Below are 27,896 nucleotides of genomic sequence, written 5' to 3' on the forward strand. Positions count from 1 at the left end.
GAAAGATCCAATAAAGCGATTTATCTTAGTACATTGTGATGTTGTGATAAGTGCCATATTATATACGCAGTGCCTTAAAAAAAAAAAAATAACAGAGGAAGGAGTACCTAGCTCTACTAGAAAACAGGGTCACAGAGGGCTATGCAGAGGAGTTGATGTTTGACCTGAGCTGAATCATAAAGAAAGATATAGAATTTTCTAGAGAAGCAAGAAGGTGTAGAGAAAAGGCATTTCAATTCCAGCATGATATCCAATGATCATTACTTGGATATGAGGCTAAAAAAAGGAAACATTCTGTGGACATCAAATGACCATCTTAATACATTATTTAATTCTATGGCTATATTTTAAATGCTTCAGGTAAGAGTGTAAATGAAATGAAATGAAGAGTGAGCCAGGTTGGGGAAGACAGATACTCCATGGTTTCTACTTGTTCTAACCCTCATCATCTATTCCCTGGCCAGAGTTCTCCTTCTGGTCTTGATTCTATCATGAAAATCTCCATTCTAGCCATTTCCACATTTATTTTGGTCCTGAAACATTTTCTCTTTGATTTCAACCCAAAGCAGTAAGAATAAAACATTCCCCAAATACCCCATATTTTAAAAACAGGGCATCAAATTCTTTGACAGGCTTCCTGTGAAGAGATCCCCTCCTTGAATCTGGGTGGGGCTTGTGACGGCCTCACTCAAGTGAATGTAGTACAAGTGACATTATGGGACTTCCAAGGCTGCTCATAAAAGGCCAGCAGCTTCTGCCTGTCTGTTGGAACACTAGCTTTCGGAGCCATTAGCTGCTATGTAAGAAGTATGTGGCTGCCCTGAGGCCACCCTGCTGTGATGAAGCCCAAGCCACAAGGAGAGATTACTAAGTAGGCACTCCTGTTGACTGACCTCCCAGCTTAGCCCAGGCTTCAGCCCAGATGCCAGACTTGTGATAAAGAAGACTTTACATGATTCCAGCCCCCAGACACAGTGATTTACCCAATTCAGAGAGTATGTGAGCAAAATAAAATGATTACTGTTTTATGCCACCACATTTTGTGGTAGTTTATTACATAGCAATGGATAAAGAACAACTCCCAACTTCTGCTTAATTTTCTTCATAGCTCTTATCATTATCACATATGTTACTTATTTTTCTTTATTGCCCATCTCTGCCTCCTCTCGTCCACTAAAGTGTAAGGTGTCTGAGGGCAAGGACTTTCGTCTTTACCCTGCTGTCTTCCCAGAAGCTAGAACAAGCCCCAGCACACTGCAGGCACACAGGGAATATAACTAGAATGAATGAAATCAGAGTCTGATGGAGGATAGATAACCAAAGTTCTGTTAGGGAATAATTTTTGTAACATGGAATGATTACTAACCTGCAGGTGGCATAAAAATAGATTTTTATTAAAACAGGACCAAACCACAAAAGCAAGGTCATGATACGATCTCTATCATATTCTAAGTGAATAAACTAAGTTAAAATTTTTATTTTTCTCCAGAATCCAGGGTATAAAATACATTTCCAAGAAGTAGCACTGATATACCATATTTATGAATAGATTTTAGTAGAAGTTCATCACAATAAACTCACCAGTTGAGGTACCCAACTGATGGCGGTACCTCCTTGTTTAAATCTCATCTGAGTCAAAAGGGTTTTGCCAGCAAAATCATAGATTCGAACAGAGCCTATAGAAAGTTTTAAAAGGAACAAATTATACCTATCTTTTTAAATAACTTGGCCCCCTTTACACGTTGAGCATTATAACAAGACATTTCATAAATAATTAGATCAACCAATAACCTAATAGGCTTTCTTTAGTCAAAATTCTACATGTATATCCTCGACCAGGTAATTTGTAAGTGTGGATAATAAAGAAAACAACTGATTGATCAATTCCACCTTGCATAGCCCACATAGCTTCACCATACATGAGTAAAGAAGAAAGAAGTAAAAAAAGAAAAAAAAGAGATAGGAAAAGCATGAATGTGGATCATGCCAAAATGAATCACATTTTCATAAGTAACTTACTATTTCCTTAATCACTCACATTAGCCAAGGATGGTGCACTTCAGTTCCTCTCCCCTATGTAAAAACTCCCCTCACTTGCAGCAAGAGGCTTCCTTTTGGAAAAATTCTCAAATGCTTTCCATCAAATACGTATAAAGTTTTGTGTGGAAAATGAAACAAACAAACAAAAAAGGCCAGTTATATTACCATAAGTAAGAGTTCTACTTACAGTCCAAGGCAGTAGTGGCCATGAGATAAGTGAGAGGAGAGACTGCCAAGGCTTCGATAGCTCCAGAATGGAAGGAGAAGAGGCAGTCTGGATCTTGGGTCTGATAATAAAAGAGATCCTATCAGATCTCAAAGATAAGCTAACTTCGAATTAAGGTCAAGTTTAAAAAAAATATATATAGAACCCTGTAACACATGTGTGGTTTTATCTGAATAGAAATTTTTAAAAGCATAGTAAGTTAGAAAGAGTGCTGGACTCTTGGAATTAGGAAAAACAAATACTGGAACTGTACTTGAAGGCTTTCCATTTCTTCACCAGTAAAATGAGGGAGGCAGAAGCCTCCCTTCTCATCAGGGTAGCTGTGAGGGTTACAGGGTCACATAGGTGAAAATGCCCTAAGTTTATGACAACCATAAACTGCTGAATAACATTAGGCATTGTCAATTGCCACTTTTCTGGCAGATTTTGCTAGGAGATACCTTTTTTAAATAAAATCAGAGAGAGAATAAATTCTCAGGATTAGGACCTGGTGGACAAGTTTTTGATGGGAACAGTGGTCAGATATGGAGAAAGATAAAGTACCTTTTAAAGAAGAAAAACAACAGATTTTTATTATAAGAATTAGGGAAAAAATAAGAAAACTTGTCAACTTACAATATTTGAAAAACTAAGGTCAAGCTTCCATATGGCTCCATTGGCATCCTAAAAAGTTACATAATACTTTGCTTTATCATTTTGAACTTTTATCAAATGAAAATAATTTTCTTCCTGTGATCTAGTTAAAGTAAAGGACAAACAGGAATATGAACAGCTTACATATATTTTAAAGTGTGACTGAGGGCACCTGGGTGGTTCAATTGGTTAAGCCTCCAACTTTGGCTCAGGTCATAGTCTCATGGTTGGTGAGTTTAAGCCCCACTTTGGGCTTGCTGCCCTCAGTGCTTCCCATCCTCTGTCCCCCTTTCTTTCTGCCCCTCCCCCACTCACCCTCCATCTCTCTCAAAAATAAACATTTTAAAAAAATAAGGTGTGATTGAAATTTAAGGGAAGTGATTTCTATATATCTTAGAACACACAATAAATTAAGTATTTTCATATTACAAATAGTCCGTTTAATATAAGAATGTTAATTGGTTTTTTGTGTAGAAGTCCCAATTGACTTGAGGTGGAAAAGGCAACGATTTTTTCAATATCATTTTGTGTTAAAGTGCAGATTGCTGTAAATAGAGTTGTGAAAGCTCCCAGGCATAGTGTGAGTTTTTGAATGGTTTTGTTGCACTCCAGGAGTGGATGGAAGCAAATTAATATAAAGACCCTAGTCATGACTATGGTGCTGAGTCGAGTAGGGTGGAGATGGGTGCAGGTCCCTCTATAGCAGATGGAAGTCATGGGTACAGGCTGAACTGGGCAGATTTGCCAGTGAATACCAACCATAGTCCTATCAGTGGTATGTTTAGGTTTTCACGTTGAGTGATAAAAATTTGTTGACGGTCTCATGCATTTAGGTTAAGTAGAAATCACACTATGGCTATAATGAATCCTATATTCTGAATGCGGTTGTAGAGAATTGCTTGTAGAGCAGCAAATACCAAAATTAAGGAACTCTTCATGGACATATCAATAGTAGTTTTAATAGTAAAATGGACTTACAGTGGCAATAAATTTTGTTACTATTTTAATTTCATGTCCAGGTAACTTTAAAGGGCCAAGAGAGAAGAATGCAACTTACTTGAGCCAACCAAAAGTTATTTCCAATCTCGTTCATCTTTATCATAGAGAAGAGTTTCACATTCTTGCCTACTTGAAGTTCATTAATGGGATCGATCTTTAACAATCCAGTCTCATCTATAGTGTCAGCAGTATCTATTGTCTCAAAATCCCAGATCTTATAAAATAAGAAAATACTGTAATCAATCAGCAGTTTCTGAATTTACATTTACTATAAGAAAAGGCTCTGATTTTTTTCCCCCAAAAGTCATTTCTTCTTGTTGCATGCCAATCAGTGAGTAGGTGTAATGATACCACCACCCAAAACTCGACCCCTGGGATATTGCTTCCAAATGGAGGATAACAAATTATGATAGTTTCCTTTGTATGGATGGAGCCTAGTGAGAAAACACAGCCTCAATAAACTCTAATCTGCCCAGGGTAAACTTGATGTCCAGTTGTCTGTCAGGTCTTTCTGCACGTAAAGTGACCATAAGGGATAAATGGTTCACTTATTTGGCAAAACACTATAATGAGCCCTGTTTTCATTTCACCAGTGGGCCTCTGGAAAAGGGAAACAGACTTTCTTAATGATCCAAGATCAATCTTCATTACAAGCAGAGAAAAGGGGTGTAGATGATGTGATCACGAGAAAAGTGTTTTTCATTATTGATTTAGACTGGACCATTCAGGTGAGGATTGCTCTTCTGGGACAGAGAACATAACACTGTGGAAAGCAGGAGGGGGCAGTTTCACCTCATGGCAGAGAGACTGAGGACTTCCTTTGTGAAGTGCCGGAGCCCACCCTGGATGCACTTGTTGACACATCCCACCCTGTTAGCCCAGACTCAATAACTCAGCCTTAGGGAAAGTAACTTCAGGGAGGACTCGTGTTGTCTCATGGACTAGCCACATGGGGGAAAGACCCAGATCCATGGGGGAGATGGACTCCTGGGAATTGGGTTAGGTTTTTCCCAAAGGGTTAGAGGTAGAGATTTACTATGTAAAAACTAAAGAGATTAGGGTGAAATTTAAAAAGGAAGCCAGTTTAGAAAATAATGGTATTCATGAAAGGACCATCTGTGAAGTGTTTAACTTCTTTAATCTTGAGATTTGCCTTCACGTTTTAGGGTGACCTATATCTTAGATGGGCAGTGAATACGTTATATGACAAAATAAATGACATAAAAATTTCCAGAGCAAGGGTCAAATCTAACCAAATTAAATTTAATATGGTAAATGCAAAAATTTATACTTGGGTTCAAAAAAGGACAGGTAAGAAGACAGACTGGGAGAGACATGGCTAGAAATTGTAATCTCAATAGGTGTCAACAGGGTGACAAGACTATTTTCTAAAATACAGTCTTACTTCTGAAAATAATACTTCCTAAGGAATGTCCAGAGGATGCTACCACTTTCTTGGGAAGTCATCAGGAGTATGCACCAAAAGGACCACAGGGCAAATCACAAGCCTCCAGGTTTGCCAGCAGCGGCAGGGTCCACATACACGAGTGGGTGGGAGAAGTGGTCTGACAACTACCAGGGGGACTTAGATGCTGGAGCAATGTTCCAGCTTAGCCCACACCACAGGCAACAGTGTCCACAGGTGAGGACAAGTGAGTTCAACAGTGTAAGGAGCAAAGAGAGGGGAGTATCCACAGGCAAACCCTATCAGCTCACATTTGAGTGTATTTCTAATTAGTAACCTCAGTCAAAAATAATGTTTCGTACTTTCGTCCCTAGAACATGACCCATTCACACTGTGTGGTTTGAAAGGACACCTGTGTCCACTGTTTATATTCTGCCAAAATTGATTTTCATTTTCCCCAACTACGATTTCAACCAGAGAATCAAAACAACAAAAAGCCCCCTCAGAAAATTTCACTAAGATGCTGTAAATTAATTTTGATGAGAATTTAAAGATTTACCACAAGGAAAATATTATTTTAAATGTGTTGGCCCTATGAGTAAATGACCACTCATATCATTTATGAAGTGATCTTTGTGAGAAGTAAAAATCTGCTAACACCAATAGGGTGATTTGTAAGTCTTTGATACAAGAAGCGTTCCTGACCAAACATCAAGAAAACTTACCCTAACATATCCATCTGCCCCAATAGTGATAACTTCACCCTCATCCAGCACTATCTGGTTAATGGGACCCTGATGACAAGACTTCCTTGCAGCTCGACAGAGCTCGACTTTGATGAGGCCGCCTTCCCACACCAGCATGTTGCCCCACTCTGACCCTGAGAGCACCTGGCAGGGAAGCAGAAAGGAAGGAATGTGCATCAAAACAGACAAATGTGGATATTTTTGCCTCAAATACAGGTGAGGTTTATTTTTAAAGATTGTTTCTCTTGAATATGTAAGAAAAAATGTATAGAAATATAAGAAAGTGTAGAAGTAAACATTCGCCACTTCAGAAACAACCACTAATCACATTGTGATGGACTTCCTCCTAGCATTACGCATAGGGTCACATCACTGTGATTGGACTCTACATTGCTGGTAATTTTTCAAATAGATCTGAAATAGCTTTCTTTGCACATCTCTTAAGGATATAATCCAGGAGTGGAATTATGGAGTCAAAAATTAGAGACATTTTTAACCTCTTGATAGAGAGATTTTACTTATTAAGAGTGATAATATCTAATGTTACAAGTTTTTTAAAAATCATGAACTCAGAAAAATTGCTGAGCTCAGCAGATTATAGCATAATAATAATATCCAATTTCAAACAGGAACAATCATCTGGAACCAACTCGTATTAATCCATTGAATCCAGCACTTCCCCAAACACTAATTCCTAGGATGTTTAGCTGGTATTATATACTAAGTCATGCTAATTAAGTATCAATTCTGTGCCAACTGCTACTTGAACACTTTGCATACATTATTTAATCCTAAAAACGCTTTGAACTAGGTACATTTATTAGGGGTACCATGCACAGTTATGCAGGTTGGGCACTTTGTTTTCCCAGAAAACACAGTTTTCCTCATTCACACAAAGGAATCATACGGATCAATAGGAGCCCTAACTATTTTTATTCCCATTTTACAAAGAAAAAAAATGGAACAGAACAGTTAAGTGGCTTGCACAAAATACCAATAAGAGTCAGGATTTTAACCCAGGAATCCTGGCTCGAAAGCTCCTGTTCTGACTAACACTAACTCAGAAGACATATGCTTGGATAAACAAAATCAGACAATTTTCTCTCTAGGATCTCTTGGAAACTTTAACATAGATCACTGAAAGCAAAATTTCTAGATACAAAGGAATTTGACCAGGAAAGTCTTATTTTTACAGTCTGCTTCTGTGCAGACTAACGTTCCACGAAACACCTTTGGGGAAACTCTTTGGATCTGATTCTTGCCTGTCTGCGCCAGCATTCTGCACCCCATTTCCCTCACACCAAGTAGTTTACTCCATCTTTTCTATGTCCCCAGTCTACTCAGCTTATCCATTCTACCTGTTTTACCTATTACTAAACCTCAGATCACTTTGGATAGTCTTTATTTCAACTTGCTTTCTTCTGTCCAGTAATAAAAATCATCCAAAGCCACTGACACCTGGAAGACTTTCCCTTCTGAAATGTCACTCATGTCTAGCTATCTTTTTCCAGTTGTCCTGAAAAATGAAATGAAAGTAACAATTTCCGTCTTAGCTCATCTCCTTGACTCCAGATTTCCCCTCTTCCAACTCATTTGGTATTTTGTGGCCAGACTTATATATAACTTCATTTGCAGCTCTACTCTTCCAGTGTATAATAGTTCTGCCTGGCTGTTAATCTCCTCATCCACTAGGACCCAACCGTACTTCTCAACCTAATTTCCATCTCTTCCCAAAATAAATGCTCCTTCCTAAGTAGACCTCCAAATATAAGGTACTTATTCTTAACTCTAAATATTTCCTTTTGTGTCTCTCTCATTTAAAATGGCTTCTTTTCTACCCTACATACACGAGAATCCTATTGAACCTTTTAAAGATATATCTTCTGGCATGTTTTTAACAATCTTTATCTTAGCTTAATTCTTGTGATATTCAGAATTTGAAGCTAACATGATCATAATATGATCATTTTATAGCTTTTGGTATATATCAAACCAGCATCCAAGAATTTTGATTTCCTCCCACACAACATGATTTCAAATTGAGAATATCTATAGGTAGATACTTGGTAGAGAATATCTACTAGGTAGCCCATTTGGTTTCTCAAAATTATATCTGTATGCTGGCATTTACTTATAACAGAGACATTCACAAATAATACTATATAACTCATCCTAATAGGAAGCCAAATACTTTATTAATGCAGAACTGATCCCATAGGCAATATGCCCATACATTTTGTAAGAGCAAGAGAGAAGATGAACTAACAATGTTAAAGAATCAACAGGCGCAGTGCATCTGTAGGAGACACCATAGGGTGGCTCAATCTTCCTAAATAATCATCTGACAATAAAAACAAAAGCCGTAAGACTATATGCAAGCTTTGAGCCAGGAAGTCTTCTTGGACCATCATGGCAAAAGAGGAGGGAAAGATAAACATTATAAACACTGCAATCCCATGACATAATAAAATGTGACAATATGTCACTATGTTAATATACTAAAATGTTTACATACTTTACGTGTTCATATATTTAGTAGACACAAAAAAGGATATTTACATGTGGATTAAGGCAATTCTATGGAAGTATATTAATTAAAATTGACAATCTGAAGAAGCAAAATGAAATGCTCATTTACAATTATAATATCCATTATTACTAACATTGGTAGTGCTTTTTACAGTGTATAATGTGCTTTCATCTATTTTCATCACTTGAAAACATAATCTTACTATTGTAGAATAGTGGTTGTACTCACCTTTCCATCCGGGAGCTCCATATAACCTTCTATATCAGTAGTGGCTGTTTTGCCAAATCGGCCCAATGAACCCTGAAGCTTGAGACCAGTGAATGTTAGAGCCATTTCCCAGAACCTGTAAACAAACAAGGAGACTGAATGTACCTCAAAGAGCCTTTATTTTTATTATCACCTAAGCATTCACATGTTTCATAGTCACATGTTATTTCATTTATTTTTTCATCTAATTAATATGTATTAAGTATTAACTGCCTGTCAGGCAGAGTTCTAGGCAATATGAATTCAGCATTGAGCAAAACAGACAAAATAAATCTCTGCCTTTGTAGATATTATATCTGAGACTCATGCTGTCCTATGCAGTCAACTGTAGCCAAGTTTGACTATATTAACTTAGACTTAGTAAGTTAACAATAAATACAATTTAAAACTCAATGTTTCTGCCAGATCAGCCAATTTCAAGTATTTAATAGCTATGTGTAGCTAGCTAGTGTCTACTAGTTTGGACAACATAGAACATTTCCATCCTGGCAGAAAGTTCTATTGAATACTACCATTTTCGAACATGTTTTCCAAAAAAATTCTAATTCACTTGGTGCAGAATTTAAGAGTGATTTTCTTAATAACACTGTGCCCTCATACTCTCAGGCATACAATGAGAATACTAGTAGTACCAACCTCATAAAATTGTTGAAAAATGCTTAGAACACTGCCTAGTACATAAAAGCTATGAATAAATGTTAATTATTACTAACATTTCTTATTAAGAGTCTAAGCAATGAACAGTCAGATGATGAAAAGCATGTAGAAAAAAGAATCTGGTCTACCAACTAAATATAAAATAGATAATGGATGGTATCAACAAGCCAGTAACATGAAGCCAAAAGCTTAAATAACAAACATCCTTCTCCAAGGCTATGGTATGTCCTCTGTTCACACATTTCCATATACTGTTTCTTTTATAGCGCTTCACACGTGAAATTATTCAGTATCTCTCTGCAAAGATACAGTGCATAGGAAATATGCACTTTACTAAATGATGAGCAAATGTAAACAACTCAAAATTTTTAGCCTATAGTTAGCAAAAGATTACTTGAGAATTCCCCCAAGTTTCCATTTAAAATCTGTTCAATTATTCTACATTTCTAATGAATAAATAAGAAGAGGGCCAGGTTTAAATTGAACTAACAGAAACTTTGGATAAAAATGTCTTTCTCGAATGAAATCTGGCCATGTGTAGCAACCTGGATGGACCTTGAGGGTGTTATGCTGAGCGAAATAAGTCAGGCAGAGAAGGACAAATATCATATGTTTGCACGTATAGGAGGATTAGGAGGAACTTGACGGAGGAACAAGGGGGAGAAGAAGGGCGGAAATGGTGGGGGAAAGGGAGAGAGGCAAACCATGAGAGACTCTTGAATGCTGACAAAAACTGAGGACTGATGGATGTGGGGGGGAGGGGGGGTGGGCATGGAGGAGGGCACTTTGGGGATGAGCACTGAGTGTTATGTGGAAACTAATTTGACAATAAACTATTTGTAAAAAAAAAAAAAAAAAAAAATGTCTTTCTCAAAACAGACGCTGGAAATCCAGTTACGAGCAGCCTGAGGGTGGTGGTAGAAGGTTGTTGGATAAACGCTTAAGACAGGGTAGAATGAGGACAGAATAGGACAAAAATCATTCCATCCTAAAATACAGAGGGGAGTATGATAAAGGGAAAACAACATGGAATTTAGAGCCAGAGACTAAGATCAAAAGTAGACTCTGTTACAATTTAGTATTGAGGTCTCTGGGTTAGGAATGATTCTGTTATAATTCTTGTTTTACAGATGACGACTGAGTTCAGAGATGTCAAAATGCCTTACCCATCATACAGTATTGCTACAAGTTTAATGGTGGGTCTGAAAAGTCAATACGCTATCTTAGGAAGACCTTATACAAACCCTCTGAGGTGGTAAAGCCTATAAGAAGGCAGTAGGCCCAGCCCTTCTTTAAAAAATTAAAATAAAAGCCCTTCTTTTTATCTATACTGTCTTTTTTTTAAGTTTATTTAATTTGAGAAAGACAGAGACAGTACAAGTGGGTGAGGGGCAGAGAGACAGGGAGAATCCCAAGAAGCTGCCACATTGTCAGCCCAGAGTGATGCAGGGCTCAAACTCACAAAGTGGTGAGATCATGAACTGAGCTGAAATCAAGAGTTGGCCACTTAACCGACTGAGCCACCCAGGCACCCCTTAAATAAGAAAATACCCACATCCAATGAGAAAAGCAGTACTAAAGTTAATTTCGAAGATAACACATTTAAAAATTATTGTAATGTTAACAACAGCAAAAATGCCTCCAGCTGGTCGACCCTCCTAGAAAATATACTTAACGATAATCTACCAGTTGTATCAGTCACACAACCTACTTGATGTGGCCTGATCCCGATGTAGTCAGCTGCTCGTCATCTTCAGGATTGAAAGTAACCTTAAAAACTTCCTGGGAAAAAGCTTTTGTCCTCAGTATGGGCTGTTCTTCTTTCCAGTTCCAGATGGTCAATGTGTAATCAGGGCTGCTACCAACAGAGGCTAGCAAGGTACCGTCGTAGTTAAAATCCATGTAAGCATAAGCCAGCTCAGTTCCATCTGAAAGGGTGAATGGGAATCTAATGAACAGGGACAACATTTATTTCATTTTCTAAAGTGTATTCTTTTGAAAAGGAAAAGGAGAGAAAGAGAGCAAATAAGCATCCTCGGTGATAAGTATTGATGAAAGAAGGCCAAGAATCCCCAAAGAAACAACTCAAAATCATTCATCACCCTTGGCTTTAGACTGAATTCTATGACATGAGTGGGGAGAGTGAAGAAATCTTAATCACATTTTGCAAGAGAAAAACACTTTTAATTGTTTTTGAGAACACACTCCATTTTATGAAAGGGGGAGGGGGAACACAAAATCATGTGACATAGCAGAAAGAAATCAATCTATAATTAGAAATTTGCCACTGGAAAATTTTACCAAATACAAACTGAGGACTTCAGGTTTCTGGTTATTCATGTAAGGAGCTTGGAAGTCACCATTCCATCCTAACAACAAATAAAAAGCTGAACGCACTGAAATATCAACAACTCTTCTTGGATTCATAAGAGAAGGAAGGACACAGGGTAAACAGCTGCCCGCACGACTGGAGAAGTCCAACAGGGGAACCCAAACATTTGGAACTTACTGTAGCAGGGACTCACAGCAGAAGGAGCCAAAATAGCCGACGGAACCAGTGCCAGGGTGGTAAAACCTGAACTATCACTGATGAATTGCTGGAGGCTCGGTGTGGACAAGTCTGAGAGTTAAAACTCCAGGGGGACCCAGTCATAAGGTGGCCCCAAAAGTATTGTGAGATTTATCTCCAGGAGCTTGACGAGGTTCCCACGGTAAACACCTAGAAAAACCCCTCAAGCTTTCAGCAGGGAGAGGGGAGGAGGAACCATTTTTAAATACATCAGAACAGGGGCACCTGGGTGGCTCAGTAGGTTAAGCATCTGACTTCAGCTCAGGTCATGATCCCGTGGTTCATGGGTTGCAGCCCCATGTCGAGCTCTGCGCTGACAGCTCGGACCTTGGAGCCTGCTTCGGATTCTCTGTTTCCTCTCTCACTGCCCCTTTGCAACCCTGCCCCTCTCAAATAAATAAACATTAAAAAAATTTTTTTGAAACACAGCAGGACACTCTGCTCCTCTTAATAAGGCCTGTCCTCAGGAGAAACTAATTAATGAGAACCAAATCAACCTAACTAACCTGGAGAAGGATATACTCAACTCTAACCCCCTCTAGCTATCCTGTCCCACCTGAGGAGGGAAAACTACTGAGAAACATTTATGAAGCTCAGTCCAGAGAGAGGCTCCCTAAAAATTTAAGACCTAATCATGGAACTATAGAACACTTCCCCTCCCTCCACACGTTACCACCATGTTACAAGAGGTCTATTTACAGCAATTATTTTTACTCAGTGCACCATGTCTGGCTAACAAGAAAAAATTACAAAGCATACCAAAAGGAAAAAAATACAATATGAAAAGACAGAGCAAGCGTTAGAACCAGACATGGCACAGATACTAGACTTATCAGATTGGGGATTTAAGACAACTATGATTGGAGTGCCTGGGTGGTTCACTCAGTTAAGTGTCCAACTTTACCTAAGGTTATGATCTCATGGTTCATGAGTTTGAGCCCCACATCAGGCTGTCTGCTGTCAGCACAGAGCCCACTTCAGATCCTCTGTCTCCCTCTCTGCCTCTTGTTCTTTCTCTCTCTCTCAAAAATAAATAAATATTAAATAAATAAATGAAACCCCTACGATTAATATGCTAAGGGAATAAAGTAGACAATATTCAAGAACAAATGCTGAATAGCCAAAGCAATCTTGAAAAAGAAAACCAAAGCAGGAGGCATCACAATCCCAGACTTCAGGATATATTACAAAGCTGTAATCATCAAGACAACATGGTATGGGCACAAGAACAGACACTCAGATCAATGGAACAGAATAGAAAACCCAGAAATCGACCCACAAACATATGGCCAACTCATTTTTGACAAAGCAGGAAAGAATATTCAATGGAATAAAGACAGTCTTTTCAGCAAGTGGTGCTGGGAAAATTGGACAGCAACATGCAGAAAAATGAACCTGGACCACTTTCTTACGCCTTACATAAAAATTAACTCAAAATGGATGAAAGATCTAATGTAAGACAAGAAGCCATCAGAAACCTCATAGAGAAAGTAGGTAGAAACCTCTTTGACCTTGGCTGGCCGCAGCAACTCAACACGTCTCTGGAGGCAACGGAAACAAAAGCAAAAATGAACTACTGGGACCTCATCAAGATAAAAAGTTTCTGCACAGCAAAGGAAACAATCAGTAAAACTAAAGGAAACCTCCAGAATGAGAGAAGATATTTGAAAATGACATGGGAGAAGATATTTGCAAACAACATATCAGATAAAGGGTTAGTATCCAAAATCTATAAAGAACTTATCAAACTCAGCACCCAGAAAAACAAATAATCCAGTAAAGAAATGGGCTAAAGACATGAACAGACATTTCGCCAAAGAGGACATCCAGATGGCCAACAGACAAATGAAACGATGCTCGATGTCACTCATCATCAGGGAAATACAAATCAAAACCACAATGAGATACTACCTCACACCCATCAGAATGGCTAACATTAATAACTCAGGCAACAATAGGTGTTAGCAAGGATGTGGAGAAAGAGGATCTCTTTTGAACACTGCTGGTGGGAATGCAAACTGGTGCAGCCACTCTGGAAAACAGTATGGAGGTTCCTCAAAAAACTAAAAATAGAACTACCCTGTGACCCAGCAATTGCATTATTAGGCATTTATCCAAGGAATACAGGTATGCTGCTTTGAAGGGACACATGCATCCCTATGTTTATAGCAGCACTATCAACAATAGCCAAAGTATGGAAAGAGCCTAAATGTCCATCGGTGGATGAATGGATAAAGAAGACGTGGTATATATATATATATATATATATATATATATATATATACACAATGGAATATTACTCAGCAGTCAAAAAGAATGAAATCTTGCCATTTGCAACTACGTGGATGGAACTAGAGGCTATTATGCTAAGTGAAACTAGTCAGTCAGAGAAAGACAAATATCATATGACTTCACTCATGAAGACTTTAAGATACAAAACAGATGAACACAAGGGAAGGGAAGCAAAAATGATATAAAAACAGGGAGGGGGGACAAAAACATAAAAGACTTTTAAATATGGAGAACAGTGAGTTACTCGAGGGGTTGTGGGAGGGACAATGGGCTAAATGGGTAAGGGGCATTAAGGAATCTACTCCTGAAATCATTGTTGCACTATATGCTAACTAACTTGGATGTAAATTTGATAGATAGATGATAGATGATAGATAGATAGATAGATAGATAGATAGATAAAAGAACAAATGGACAATGTAAGCAGAGAAATGGAAATCCTAAGACAGAACCAAAAGGAAATGCTAGAGATATAAAACATTACAACAGAAATGAAAAATGTCTTTGATGGGCTCATTAGTAAACTGGACACAGCTGAGGAAATCTCTGAGCCAGAGAATATATCAATAGAATCTTTAAAACTGAAGAGCAAAGAGAACAAAAACTGATAAAAACAGAACAGATATCTAAGAACTATGGAACAACTGGTAATGGGAGTATCCAAAGGAGAAAAAAAAGAGAAAGGAAGGGAAGAAATACATGAAACAATAATGACTGAGAATTCCCCCCAAATTACTATCAGACACCAAGCCACAGACCCAGGAAGCTCAGAGAATACTAACTAGAATAAATGCCCATAAAACTATAGAAGAATGAAGATAAAGGAAGAAGTCCTGAAAAAAGCCAGAGGGGAAAAACATCTTACCTAGAGAATGAAAAACTATATCCAACTTCTCCTCAGAAATCACAAAAGCAAGAAGAATGAACTGAGATATTTAAAGTGTGGAAGGGAAAAACCCACCAACCTTGAATTCTGTACCCCATGAAAGTATCCCTTCAGAGGTGACAGATAAAGACTTTCTCAGACACACATTGAGGGAATTTGTTGCCAGGAGACCTACTTTGCAGGAAAAGTTAAAAGAAGTTCTCTAAACAGAAGGAAAATAATATAAGTCAGAAACACACATCTGCATAAAGAGATGAAGAGCATTGAAGGAGGAGTAAGTGAATGTAAAATAAAAAACTTTTCTTTTTCTTATTCCTGTTTATTTTTCTTATTCTTTTTAAAAAAAATCTTTATAGTTTACTTATTTTTGAAACAGAGAGAGACAGAGCATGAATTGTGGAGGGGAAGAGAGAGAGAGAGAGAGACAGACAGAATCCAAAGCAGGCTCCAGGGTCTGAGCTGTCAGCACAGGACGCAATGTGGGGCTCAAACCCACAAACCGCAAGATCAACTGACCGACTGAGCCACCCAGGCACCCATATTTTTCTTATTCTTAATTAATGTAACAAATAAGACTTTGCCCAAGAAAAGAAAACTACTCAACAGTATCTTTCATGAACATGGATGTAAAAACAACGTCAACAAAATATTAGCAAATTGAATCTGATAAGGTGCAGAAACAATTGTATTATTAGTTTGCAGATATGAACAAACTGATTTTAAAGTTCATACAGATAGGCAAAAGACCCACACTAGTCAACATAATACTGAGTGAAAAGGACAAAGTTGAACTGATAATACCTGACTTCAAAATATACCATAAAGCTACAGTAATCAAGATAGTGTGACACTGGGAAAAGAATAAATGGACAAATGGAACAGGATAGAAAGCCCAAAAACAGACCCAGAGACATATAGTCAACTGATCTTTGACAAAGGCCTGAAGGCCATATAGCAGAGCAAAGACAGTCTCTTCAACAAATGTGCTGGACCACCCAGACATCCATAAGTTAGTTACATCCATAGGCAAAAGTAAACAAACAAGCAAACAAATAAATTAATGAAAACACAGGCTTTACGTCTTTCACAAAAATTAACTCAAAATGGATCACAGACCTGAATATAAAATGCAAAAATGTAAAATTCCTAGAAGTTAATTAAGGGAAAACCTAGATGACCTTGGGTATAGTGATGCCCTTTTAGATCCACACGAAAGACATGATCCATAAAATAAATCAGTAATAACTAAACTTCATTAAAATGAAAAACTGCTCTGAGAAGCGTAAGGTCAAGAAAATGATACGACAAGTCACAGGTGGGAGAATATATTTGCAAAAGGCATATGTGATAAAGGACTGTTACCCAAAATATTCAAAGAACTCTTAAAACTCAACGATAAAACATGAACAACTCAATTACAAGGTGGGCCAAAGGCCTTAGCAGACAGCCTCACCAAAAATATGCAGACCACACAGAAACATATGAAAAGATGCTCCACATCCTATGTCATCAGGGAAACACAAATTTGAAAAATGAGATACCACCACAAACCTAGTTAGAATGGCCACCATCCAAATCACTGACGACACCAAATGCTGATGAGGATGTGAAGCAACTGAAACTCTCATACATTGCTGGTAGAATGCAAAATTGCACAGCCACTTTGGAAGATGGCTTGGCAGTTTCTTACAAAACTAAACATACTCTTACCATAGGATCTAGTAATTATGCTCTTTGGTATTTATCCAAAGTAGTTGAAAACTTATGTCCACACAACAACCTGCACTCAAATGTTTATTGCAGCTTTATTCAGAACTGCCAAAATTTGGAAACAACTAAGTTGCCCCTCAATACACAAATGGATAAATACACCGTGGTACACCCAGAAAATGGAATATTATTCAGCACGAAAAAGAAGTGGGCTACCAAGCCATGAGAAGTCAGGGAGGAATCTTAAGTGCATATTAGTAAGTGAAAGAAGTCAACCTGAGAAGCCTACATACTGTATGATTCCCCCTCTATGACATTCTGGAAAAGGCAAAGCTGTAGATACAATCAAAAGATCCATGGTGGTCAAGGCGGGGGCAGTTATGAATACTCAGGGCACAGAGGAATTTTAGAACAGTGAAAATACACTGTATGATATACTGATGGCTACACATCATTATACATTTGTCTGAACCCATAGACTACAACACCAAGAGTAAACCCCAAGAGGACACTGTGGACTTTGGTTGATTATGATGCACTAATGTAGACTCATCTTCAGCAAATGATATACCTGGTGAGTGATGTTGAAAACGGGGAAAGCTGTGCACGTGTGGGGGAGGAGGGATATGGGAGCTCTCTGAACCTTCCTCTTAATTTCATTGTAAATCTGAAACTGCTCCAAAAAAGTCCTTTTTTAAAAAACTAATGACTAAAATTAATTACATAGAAAACAAAAATTCTAAGAAAATAGTGGCAATTAGTTTTGTGTGGTTATCTCAATCTGGATGGGCCTCAATCAGTTGAAAGTCCTGAAAAGCAAAACTGAGGTTTCCCTGAGAAAGACAAAATTCTACCTGAACACGAAGCATCAACCCCTGCCCAAGAATGTCCAGACTGCCGGCCTGCCCTGCAAACCTCAGACCCACCAGCTCCCACAAGCCCATGAGGCAAGTCCTTCAAACAAATCTCTCTTCTGCCTCTTCCTAGTTGTGCTTTACTGGAAGACCCTGAACATTGTTAACCTTGACCATGGACTATTTCAAAGGTAGTAGTGGGCTCACCTTGAAGGATTCTGTAGGGCCTCAAAGAAGGATATTCATAGATGATTATCTTTGGGAAAACTCCTTTTTCAGCGACTGTGAAATAAGTTTTATCAGGATGAACCTATACAAAGTAAAATCTCAGTTAAAAAGTAAAAGGAAGATTTTCTTATAAATAGTCCTATTAGGGGCGCCTGGGTGGCTTAGTCGGTTAAGCGTCCGACTTTCGCTTGGGTCATGATCTCGCGGTTCGTGGGTTCGAGCCCCGCGTCGGGCTCTGTGCTGGCTGCCAGCTCAGAGCCTGGAGCCTGTTTCAGTCTGTGACTCCCTCTCTCTCTGACCCTCCCCTGCTCACGCTGTCTCTCTCTCTCTCTCCTGGAAATAAATAAAACATTAAAAAAAATAAATAAAATAAATAGTCCTATTAATGCAGTATATGTGAGGTTATCATTTACTAGGATCCACTCTGACAGAAAACTAAAAAAAAAAAATGGGCATCTGATACATACCTGGTAATGGATGTGATTTAAACTGAAGCCTATGGGAATATTCATTTTAAGTTGTTATATTCTTTTTACTGTTGTTAATAGAGTCATCTCTATGTCTACAATTATTTTAATTGCCATCAGCAGGGCCACAACAGTGGTTCTCAATCATTTGAGAGCATCAGAACTACAGGGAGGGCTTGTGAAGACACCGAGGATAAGCCTTCCTAACGGAGTTCCTGACTGTCCTTGAGGGCCTGGCCCCCAAAATTTGCATTTACGTCTCTAGCAAGTACCAGGTGATGCTGATGCTGCCCGTTTAGGGATCACTCTTTGAGAACAACCAAGCTAGATGAGTTGTTAACCCTGCATCAATAAAATCAACCCAAACAGAAAAACGCATGTTTCCAGAGTAGGTTATACCTCGATTTAAAAAATTTCACCTTGGGGGGCGCCTGGGTGGCTTAGTTGGTTAAGCGTCCAACTTTCGCTTAGGTCATGATCTCGCGGTTCGTGGGTTCAAGCCCCGCGTCGGGCTTTGTGCTGACTGCCAGCTCAGAGCCTGGAGCCTGTTTCAGTCTGTGACTCCCTCTCTCTCTGACCCTCCCCTGCTCACACTGTCTCTCTCTCTCTCTCCTAGAAATAAATAAAACATTTAAAAAAAAAATTTCACCTTGGACAAATTTACCACAAATGGATATAAACTTACTAGAAGTGAGAAAGATACAATATTTCCAAGCCAGATGCAGAGGAAAAAACAGTAAATATTTGTGAATAAATGATTTGTTTAGCATTTCAAATGACAGCGTATGAATTGTATAGAACTGTATGTTTATTCCTGTTATTTTTGTTCATTGGTAAGCCAATATGCAGGAAGAGTAAATGGATAGCCTAAAAATAAAAATAGGCTGTTATGAAAACAAACGATATACGACACATATTGTGCTTTATAAAATTCTATTTTCAGGGGTGCCAGGTGGCTCAGTCGGTTAAGCATCCAACTCTTAGTTTAGATTCAGGTCATAATTTCTTTTTTCTTTTTTCTTTTTCAGTGTTTTTATTTACTTCTGAGAAAGACAGTGTGAGCAGGGGAGGGTCAGAGAGAAAGGGAGACACAGAATCTGAAGCAGGCTCCAGGCTCTGAGCTGTCAGCACAGAGCCTGATGCGGGGCTTGAACCCCACGAACCATGAGATCATGACTTAAGCTGAAGTTGGACGCTTAAACAACTGAGCCACCCAGGCATCCCAGCTCAGGTAGTAATTTCATGGTTTGTGAGTTCAAACCCTGCATCAGGCTCTGTTCTGACACTGTGGAGCCTGCTGGGGATTCTCTGTCTGCCTGTCTCTGCCTCTCCCCTACTCAAGTGCTCTGTCTCTCTCAAAATAAATAAATATATTTTAAAAGAATCCTATTTTCAGTTACCATATTGCAACTCCTGATTTTATACCTGTGGACCAGGAGCTTTCCTTAGAGGATATAGACTGCACTGTAAATTCTGGTACCCAAGATAACATTGTAGCTCTTCTTCTCCCCACATATGGGGTCAAAAGACGTATAATAAGCTGTCTTCCTACGGACAAGTGGTATTTTATTCTTCCATTCAAGTAAACACTCATCACTTCAGCTTGAAACAAGGCTTGGGTTTATAGGATGGACATTTAGCAAGAGAATAACGCTGAAAATGTGTTTATTAGATGCCAGACACTACCTAAGTTTTATATGAATTAATCCCCTTAAAATTTTATTTTATTTTTTTATATTTTTTCTTTTTTTACAAATAGTTTATTGTCAAGTTGGTTTCCATATAACACCCAGTGCTCATCCCCACAATCCCCTTAAAATTTACATCAACCTTGTGAGTTCAGATACCATTATCATTCCCATCTTACCAATGCGAAATAGGCACAGAGAGGCTAAGTAACTGAAGTCATACAGCTGGCAAATGTGAGAGGTAGGATTCAAGCCAGGTGTTGGAGCCAAGAAGAAAGTAGAACTAAAAAACAGTAGCTACTGGGGTGCCTGGGTGGCTCAGTTGGTTAAGATTCCAACTCTTGATTTCAGCTCAGGTCATGATCTCACAGTTCAGGAGTTCAAGCCTCATTTCAGACTACACGGATAGTAGAGAGCCTGCTTGGGATGCTCTGTCTCCGTTTTGCCTCCTCCCCCCACCTCTCAAAAATAAGTATTTAAAAACAAATCTTTTTAAAAAATTAAAAACAGTAGCTTACAAGAACTTAGGGGGAAATGGGTTGAGATATATATCTTTCTAGATGCCTATTTGTGGGAGAATATTGTATAGGATATGTGGTTGCAGAAATCTCAAAATTATTGAATGTACAATCTATACTTGATTTCTTGATGTTCAATTATTTACTTATACCTTATCTGGCATTTATCTCTATTTATGGTTTGAATTATCATTTGTGCTATTCATTTGAGTATTTTTGCAGAATAGCATTCAATATGAAAAAACTGCACGACTGTGGGAAGCCACTTAACCTCTATTAGCCCCAGTTTCTATATCTGCAAAATAAGTATTGATAAAATGATAGTGTTAACATAATAGGTGATACCACACAGAGATAATGCCAGTGAACGAAGTCCTTGCAATTGTTGAATTGAAAATGCCTTAGAATTGTAGGGGCGCATGTACCCTAATGTTCATAGCAGCACCCTCAACAATAGCCAAAACATGGAAAGAGCCTAAGTGTCCATCAACAGACGAATGGATCAAGAAGATGTGGTTTATCTATACCAAGGAATACTACATGGCAATGAGAAAGAATGAAATCTGGCCATGTGTAGCAACATGGATGGACCCTGAGGGTGTTATGCTGAGCGAAATAAGTCAGGCAGAGAAGGACAAATATCATATGTTTGCACGTATAGGAGGATTAGGAGGAACTTAACTGAGGAACAAGGGGGAGAAGAAGGGGGGAAATGGTGGGGGAAAGGGAGAGAGGCAAACCATGAGAGACTCTTGAATGCTGAGAACAAACTGAGGACTGATGGGTGTGGGGGGGAGGGGGGAGATGGGCATGGAGGAGGCACTTGTGGGGATGAGCACTGGGTGTTATATGGAAACCAACTTGACAATAAACTATTAAAGAAAAGAAAAAGAAAAAAAAGAAAATGCCTTAGAATTGCATCTCCTGCAATCCTGTAATCTGCCCACAGTACTGACACCTAACAGCCTGGCTGGGCCACAGAAGAAACAAACAAAAGATGGATTTTTTTCCCCAATGTCACTAACAGCATACCCCAATAACACCAATTCCTCTACCACTACTGCTTCGCAGGTAGATCTGTTCCTTGGTTTTCAAATTCAAAAGGATCAGCTGGCACCCGGCTATGTACATCATGGTACTGCTGTCCAGAAGTTTTAGGTTGGCCCGCTTTCCACAGTCATAACCAAAGGAATGACTGAGGAGAAACTGTTAAGGAAAAGAAGTGACACGAAGTAACCATCCTAAAGACGGGAAAAGTAATGAAATAAATATAGTTTTTACAATCTGGGCCCTTAGATAAAGGCTCAGTGTTGAAGTAGTTGCATTTTACATTGAAATTCTGAATTTTTATTTATCTAATGCAACTTTGTTTTCAAATTAGGGGAAAACCCTCATACTGTGATTTAGCCAATATTTTAATTTTCCTAGGGAAGTCCTGAAAGCAGATTAATTTTATAAAAGCAAAAGTATCAAATAGGCCTCTTGATGTTGAAAGACAAGCTGTTTAAAAGTCTGATTTGTTGGTGAGGTTCTGACATACCGGTGACAGTGTGACTACTATAATAAATCTACAAAAATATAATTGAAATGTAATTCATATGAGGAAATTATGAAATAGACTAAATAATATATGGTATACAAGTATATATAATAAATATGCTAACATTTCCTTTCTGAGTCCATTAATATGCATAGGTATATAGATGAGCATGTGTGTGTGTATGTGCATATATTAATACTACACAATAAACCTGAACTCATTCAAAATAAACGTTAAAATAATCTAAGCTTTAACAAAACATCTTTAAAATGTACATTGTTACTACATTCAAGTTCAAATCAATATAACCTAAGATATAAATGTAATAAGTAAGTTAAATGAGATTAAGCTAACAAAACATTATAGTTTGCAAAAGAAACATATTACATAGTATACCTTAAGTAGATGGATTCTTATTTTCTAAGAATTTGCTGTTGAATATAAAGGATCATTGGAGAAATCTTTATTTCTTGAGCCCTTGTATAAAAAATAAATTCTGATTTTACAGGATTATTTTTGTAAGTGGATATTTTTAGATAAAGAAACTATGTAGAATTATTAACAAGAATATGTGGAATGTAAAAAAAAAGAAAAATTTAATTAATGCAATTTGAATTGTGAAGTATATACAAACTATAATCAACTATACATAACCATACCTATCTCATTGCCTAAGAGTTAAATTGAAAAAGGGAGAAAATATTTCAGGGCTTTTTATCTGTTCAAGAAAAAGGAATTTTACCAACTCACTAAAGACACAAATACCTAAAATTGAATCTTATATAGAAATGCAGGGGCTTCTGGGTGGCTCAGTCGTTTAAACCACTGACTCACGGCTTCAGTGCAGGTCATGATCTCACAGTTTCATGGGTTCAAGCTCCATGTTGGGCTGAGCCCCACGTTGGGCTCTGTGCTGGCAGTGCAGAGCCTGCCTGGGATTCTCTCTCCCTCTCCCCCTCTTTCTTCTCCTCCCCTGCTCATGTCTCTGTCTCTCTCAAAATAAATAACCAAACTTAAACAATTAAAAAATAAAAAGAAATGCAAATGAACACGTGATATAAAGATCTCCATGAAGCTATTTCGACTTCATGGATACCGTCTAACACCTCCTTACAAATGAAGAGTGGGATGCACAGGTTCCTTACCTCCCGTATGGGCAGGAAGTTTCACCTACCTTCCTTTTCCCTTTCCCCAAGCTGCTGTTCTCACTTTTCCTCCTCTCCTTCCTCTTTTCCCAGGGCCAGTGTAACACCTGGAGGGCTAACAGTGTGTCAATAACTGAGAGTAGAAGTGGGCTACCATCTCTTCACTGTCTTGGGTGACAGCTGGGAATCAGACATGGGATCACTTATCTGATGTTATCATCTCTAATTTCTGGGTAGGGTAGGACTCCCTTTACTTGCTGCTGCTCTGATTGAAGTCCCTTTCAAATGCAGAATGGGGGAGATCCCTGTCCAAATCACAACCTGCTTCTTCTCACATCATCTCTACTTTCTGGAATGCCTAGTGCAGTGTCTTGAGCCTATGAGGCATTCAACAAATATTTCTCGGATGCATTAATTAAGTAATGTATAACTAGAGTCTGATCTTTCCCCTTTAACCCCAGACGACAGCAGTTCCCCTGACCAAAGCTTCAAAGATGTTAAATTCTATTCTGCTATACCTTCAATTCCTTTCTGCTTTATCCCATTCTGTCTTCTGGCTTGCATTTTCTTAACTTCCTATCTGAGGGCCAGGGCCTTTGCTGTTTGTTCATGAACATCTAGGACCCTCACTTTAAAATAGCGCTTAAATATGTCTTGTATAAATTATGCTATGGTTTAGGTGATATTTAATAAATGACACATTTCTTGATTTATAAGACACCGAACTTTAAAACATATCCCTCTAATACAGAGATCCCTGTATCCTGGAGCAGCAAGTCTCCAGTGTTGGAAGCTGGGAGAGGGCAATACAACCAAAAGTACTTGGTAAACTTTTTCAGACTGTATGTGCCCAAGTCCTTCTCCACACAGAAATAATGCCATAGATCCAGGAAAGTTATCAGAACATATGTATTTCCAGAAAATCTTCTGGGTGACTCTGAGAAATCACTTCATTTGAAATAAACAGGCTAGAAAGAAGGCAACAGCAGAACTTCTATCAGCAACTTGTCCAAAGACCACATATACAAAAGAAGTCCTTAAGAGAGAAACCTCCAGGTTATAAGACTCAAGGTAAATTAGTTCTAGTTACACCTGAGATTGAAATAGAAGCCATAATAACATGATCTATTTTTATATACAAAGCAAAACTCAGTCAGTAAGTACACCACCGTCCTCTTTAAGCATACTTTCATAAGAGGCCAGTCAGTGGCTCAGGCCATGTGAGCATCTGAGGGTAGGCATACTAAACTGCTAGCCAAGAACATTAATGGAAATATTTTCCCCGACTATCCACCTTACGAATCTAACATTGAACAGTGACGGCAAACCCTAAATCCCCTTGTTAATCATCCCCACCTTTACAATTCTTCATGGATTCTTATTCTCCAGACCAATTAAAATATGTTATTTTCTGCCCTACTTCCTCAGGGTTATTTTCTCTGCTACTCATCTGATAAATACTATGTAAGTACTAATGCCTGACAATGGCATCAGTGTTTTAAGAAATCAATGATTTTAACTTGGTAGGCATTGAGAAAGGGATGTGGCCTTCTGATCTCATTTACATCATGTCTCATGAGAGAACGGCCAGAGAAGTATCATTTCTCTTTATGGTTATTTTGCATCAACAAAAAGTTAGTTTAAATTAAGGTCCCGTATTTCTATCTCAACTTTTCTAAGGGCCAAGCTTCTTAGAATTTCCTAAGACAGGGATAGGCAAACTTTTTCTGTAAAGGGCCAGATAGCAAATATTCTAGGCTTTGTGCGCCAGGTGGCCTCTGTTAGAACTACTTAATTCTGCCCTTGTAGTGTGATGGCAGCCACAGATAAAATGTAAAAGAATGGGAATTGCTGTGTTCCGATAAAACTTTATTTAAGAAAACAGACCAGGGGCCAAATTTGGTCCACGGGCTATAGTTTGCCGACCCCTGACCTAAGAAGCTGAAATCCAAAAATTATACACATGTAACTGGAGTGGATACACAAGTGTGAGAAGATCCAGTGGTATGTTCGAATCTGGGGTCACAAACGGCATCGAAATAAGCTCCGCAGAATCGTAGAAGAAGCTCTCTGATAGTTTCTTCTTAACTTCCTCCTCTGCCCCTTCTGAGTCTGGAACTGGGGTTTCCATATACCGAGAGTCTAAAAAATGAAAGTATTTTAACTAAAAAGAGCATCTGGTGAGTCATAAAATTGTATTTCACAAAGACAGGAGGAATATACCTAGCCCGCAATACTCTAGCGGTAACATGGGATGCCACCCACCAGTGAGCATGGGAGGAGGAGAAATCAACAAAGGGTGAGTGCTGAACTCTGGTCATGGTTTTGCAGACTCAAAGAACAACTCCCAGTCAGTTCCAAGGGAGAGTTATAATTCACTGATCTGGGGTAGAGCACTCATTACATCATCCTACTCCCGAGAAAACCAAGTATGAGAGTTCTGTATGTGATCCTCAGAAATGTAATCTACAACTCCAGAGCTGCTACCCTCTTAGAATATGTTCCATGTGTTTCCTTTTATCACCACAACACACTGGCAAATTTTTATTTCTATGAATTTATAACTCCAATTTGGGCAATTTGTCTTTAAAACGGTGACAATTCATATAGGAGGATTAGGTGGAACTTAACAGAAGACCATGGGGGAGAAGGAGGGGGAAAATAGTGGGGGAGAGGGAGGGAGGCAAACCATGAGAGACTCTTGAATGTGGAGAACAAACTAAGGGCTGATGGGGGTGGGGGAAGGGGAAGGGAGGTGATGGGCATGGAGGAGGGCACTTGTGGGGATGAGCAGTGGATGTTATATGGAAACCAACTTGACAATAAACTATTTTTAAAAAATAAAATAAAATAAATAAACAAAAAATCGGTGACAATTACTGATAGGAAACTAATAATACTTACCTCCAATGCTCTCCATATAGTCATCTTGAAATGAACTTGAACTTCCTTCCAAATGTTCCACAGAAGAAAAATCATCCCCTAAACATGATTCTCTCCCTTCGGTAAATGTTTCTTCTGTGTCATCTTCTAAAAATTTGTTATCCTCTTTCTCAGCAGCTATTAAAAGTAATTTGTTTTAATAATTTCTAAATTTTGAATTCAACATTTCCGTATTTCCAAAGTAGCTAATATTTTCTGATCACAACAGAGGTAAACTAAAAACAAACTATAATAAGATCTGGAAAACCTACAAATATTTGGAAATCAAACATTTAAAAATAGTGTATGCATCAAGGAGAAATAAACAAAGAAATTTAAAAGTATTTCAAACAAAATGATAATTAAAATATAACATATCAAAATTTGTGGGATGCAGCTAAGGCAATGGTTAGAGAGAAATTTATAGTTTTTGTACATATATAAGAAAAGAAGAAAAGTCAAAACTCAGACCTCAAGAATCTAGAAAAGGCAAACAAGAAAATAGAAAGAAGCAACAGAAATAATAAAAATAAAAGCAAGAATCAATTAAATAAAAGGCAAGCAAACAAGAGAGAAAATTAGCAAAACCAAAATCATTCTTTTGCCAAATGGAGAAACTGCACCTCTTGTTGAGTATGGGAAGAGTCAACTTTAATCTCTCTGCTTAGTGGAAAACCAGGAAATTGGTTCACTCTGCATGAGAATTCCAAAGGGTAAGAAGTTGCTCATATTTTAGCAAGCCTGAGAACAGGGTCAGGTCCCCAGGCAAAAAGGGGGAAAAAAAAAAAGCATGGATGGGAGGAGCTAACAGATCTGTGGCCAAACCAGATGAGAGACCTCTTCTCTCGGCACCAAGAAAAAGGGTTTCAGGATACCAGCTAATACTTCACGTTATCATTCCGGATGCTAAGAACCACAATGTATGGACTAATTTATGAGCTGAGCACAGGGTCAGGCTACGCTTGACAAGCTATCCCCTAGAAGAATCTGACACAGAAAGGGAGATCCTGAGGCCAGGCTAGGACAAAGAGTCATTATCATTAAATCCATCCATCCTGGAAAATGCTGCAAAGGACTGCACACCAAAAGGTAGATAATCTTGTGTCAGAAATTAGGGAGTGGAGAAAAGTGGAAATGGAAAATCAAGAGAGAAGCAGACTAACATTTTTGAAGAGAGTGATATAACCATGGTTTTTAGAAAGATAATTGTAGTGATGGTATGGAGAGAGACTTAAACAGAAAGCCTTGAGTCCAAGCAAGAGGAGATAAGCACCTCAAATAAAATATGATATGGAGAAATTATGGATTTACCAGATGTGTCTCAGATATATTGAAATAGTTGAATGTCAATTTTGTGAATGAACTGATTTCCCCAGGACCTGGTCTCCTCTAGGTGAATAATCAAAATTATATTTCTGAAACTATATTTAGAATTAGAACTACAAAAGTCAAGACTCCACTATGACACCTAACACCATGATGCCCTGTCAGAAAGAGCAAGCCATCTTTCAGAAATTCCTAGTTGACATACAATGTTACTTTAGTTTCAGGTGTACAACAAAGTGATTCAACAA

The 27,896-nt window shown here is 38.3% G+C and overlaps 1 protein-coding gene across 1 annotated transcript in view; it reads right to left on the minus strand.

Annotated features, from left to right (window-relative positions):
- CFAP44 (cilia and flagella associated protein 44) overlaps nucleotides 1-27,896 on the minus strand; it is a 135,711-nt gene that overhangs the window by 103,307 nt on the left and 4,508 nt on the right. Inside the window, exons 3-13 of the mRNA XM_039256627.1 lie at nucleotides 26,305-26,460; nucleotides 25,383-25,542; nucleotides 21,748-21,910; nucleotides 18,022-18,124; nucleotides 11,215-11,431; nucleotides 8,808-8,922; nucleotides 6,029-6,193; nucleotides 3,957-4,112; nucleotides 2,882-2,929; nucleotides 2,228-2,327; nucleotides 1,582-1,676 (exon numbers count right to left, since the gene is read on the minus strand). Of these exons, the coding sequence (XP_039112558.1) occupies nucleotides 1,582-1,676; nucleotides 2,228-2,327; nucleotides 2,882-2,929; nucleotides 3,957-4,112; nucleotides 6,029-6,193; nucleotides 8,808-8,922; nucleotides 11,215-11,431; nucleotides 18,022-18,124; nucleotides 21,748-21,910; nucleotides 25,383-25,542; nucleotides 26,305-26,460 (1,478 nt within the window). The remainder of the gene's footprint in view (nucleotides 1-1,581; nucleotides 1,677-2,227; nucleotides 2,328-2,881; nucleotides 2,930-3,956; nucleotides 4,113-6,028; nucleotides 6,194-8,807; nucleotides 8,923-11,214; nucleotides 11,432-18,021; nucleotides 18,125-21,747; nucleotides 21,911-25,382; nucleotides 25,543-26,304; nucleotides 26,461-27,896) is intronic.

The sequence above is a fragment of the Hyaena hyaena genome, unplaced genomic scaffold (genome assembly GCF_003009895.1).
Source record: "Hyaena hyaena isolate Hyena2069 unplaced genomic scaffold, ASM300989v1 scaffold_582, whole genome shotgun sequence".
Lineage (NCBI taxonomy): Eukaryota > Metazoa > Chordata > Mammalia > Carnivora > Hyaenidae > Hyaena > Hyaena hyaena.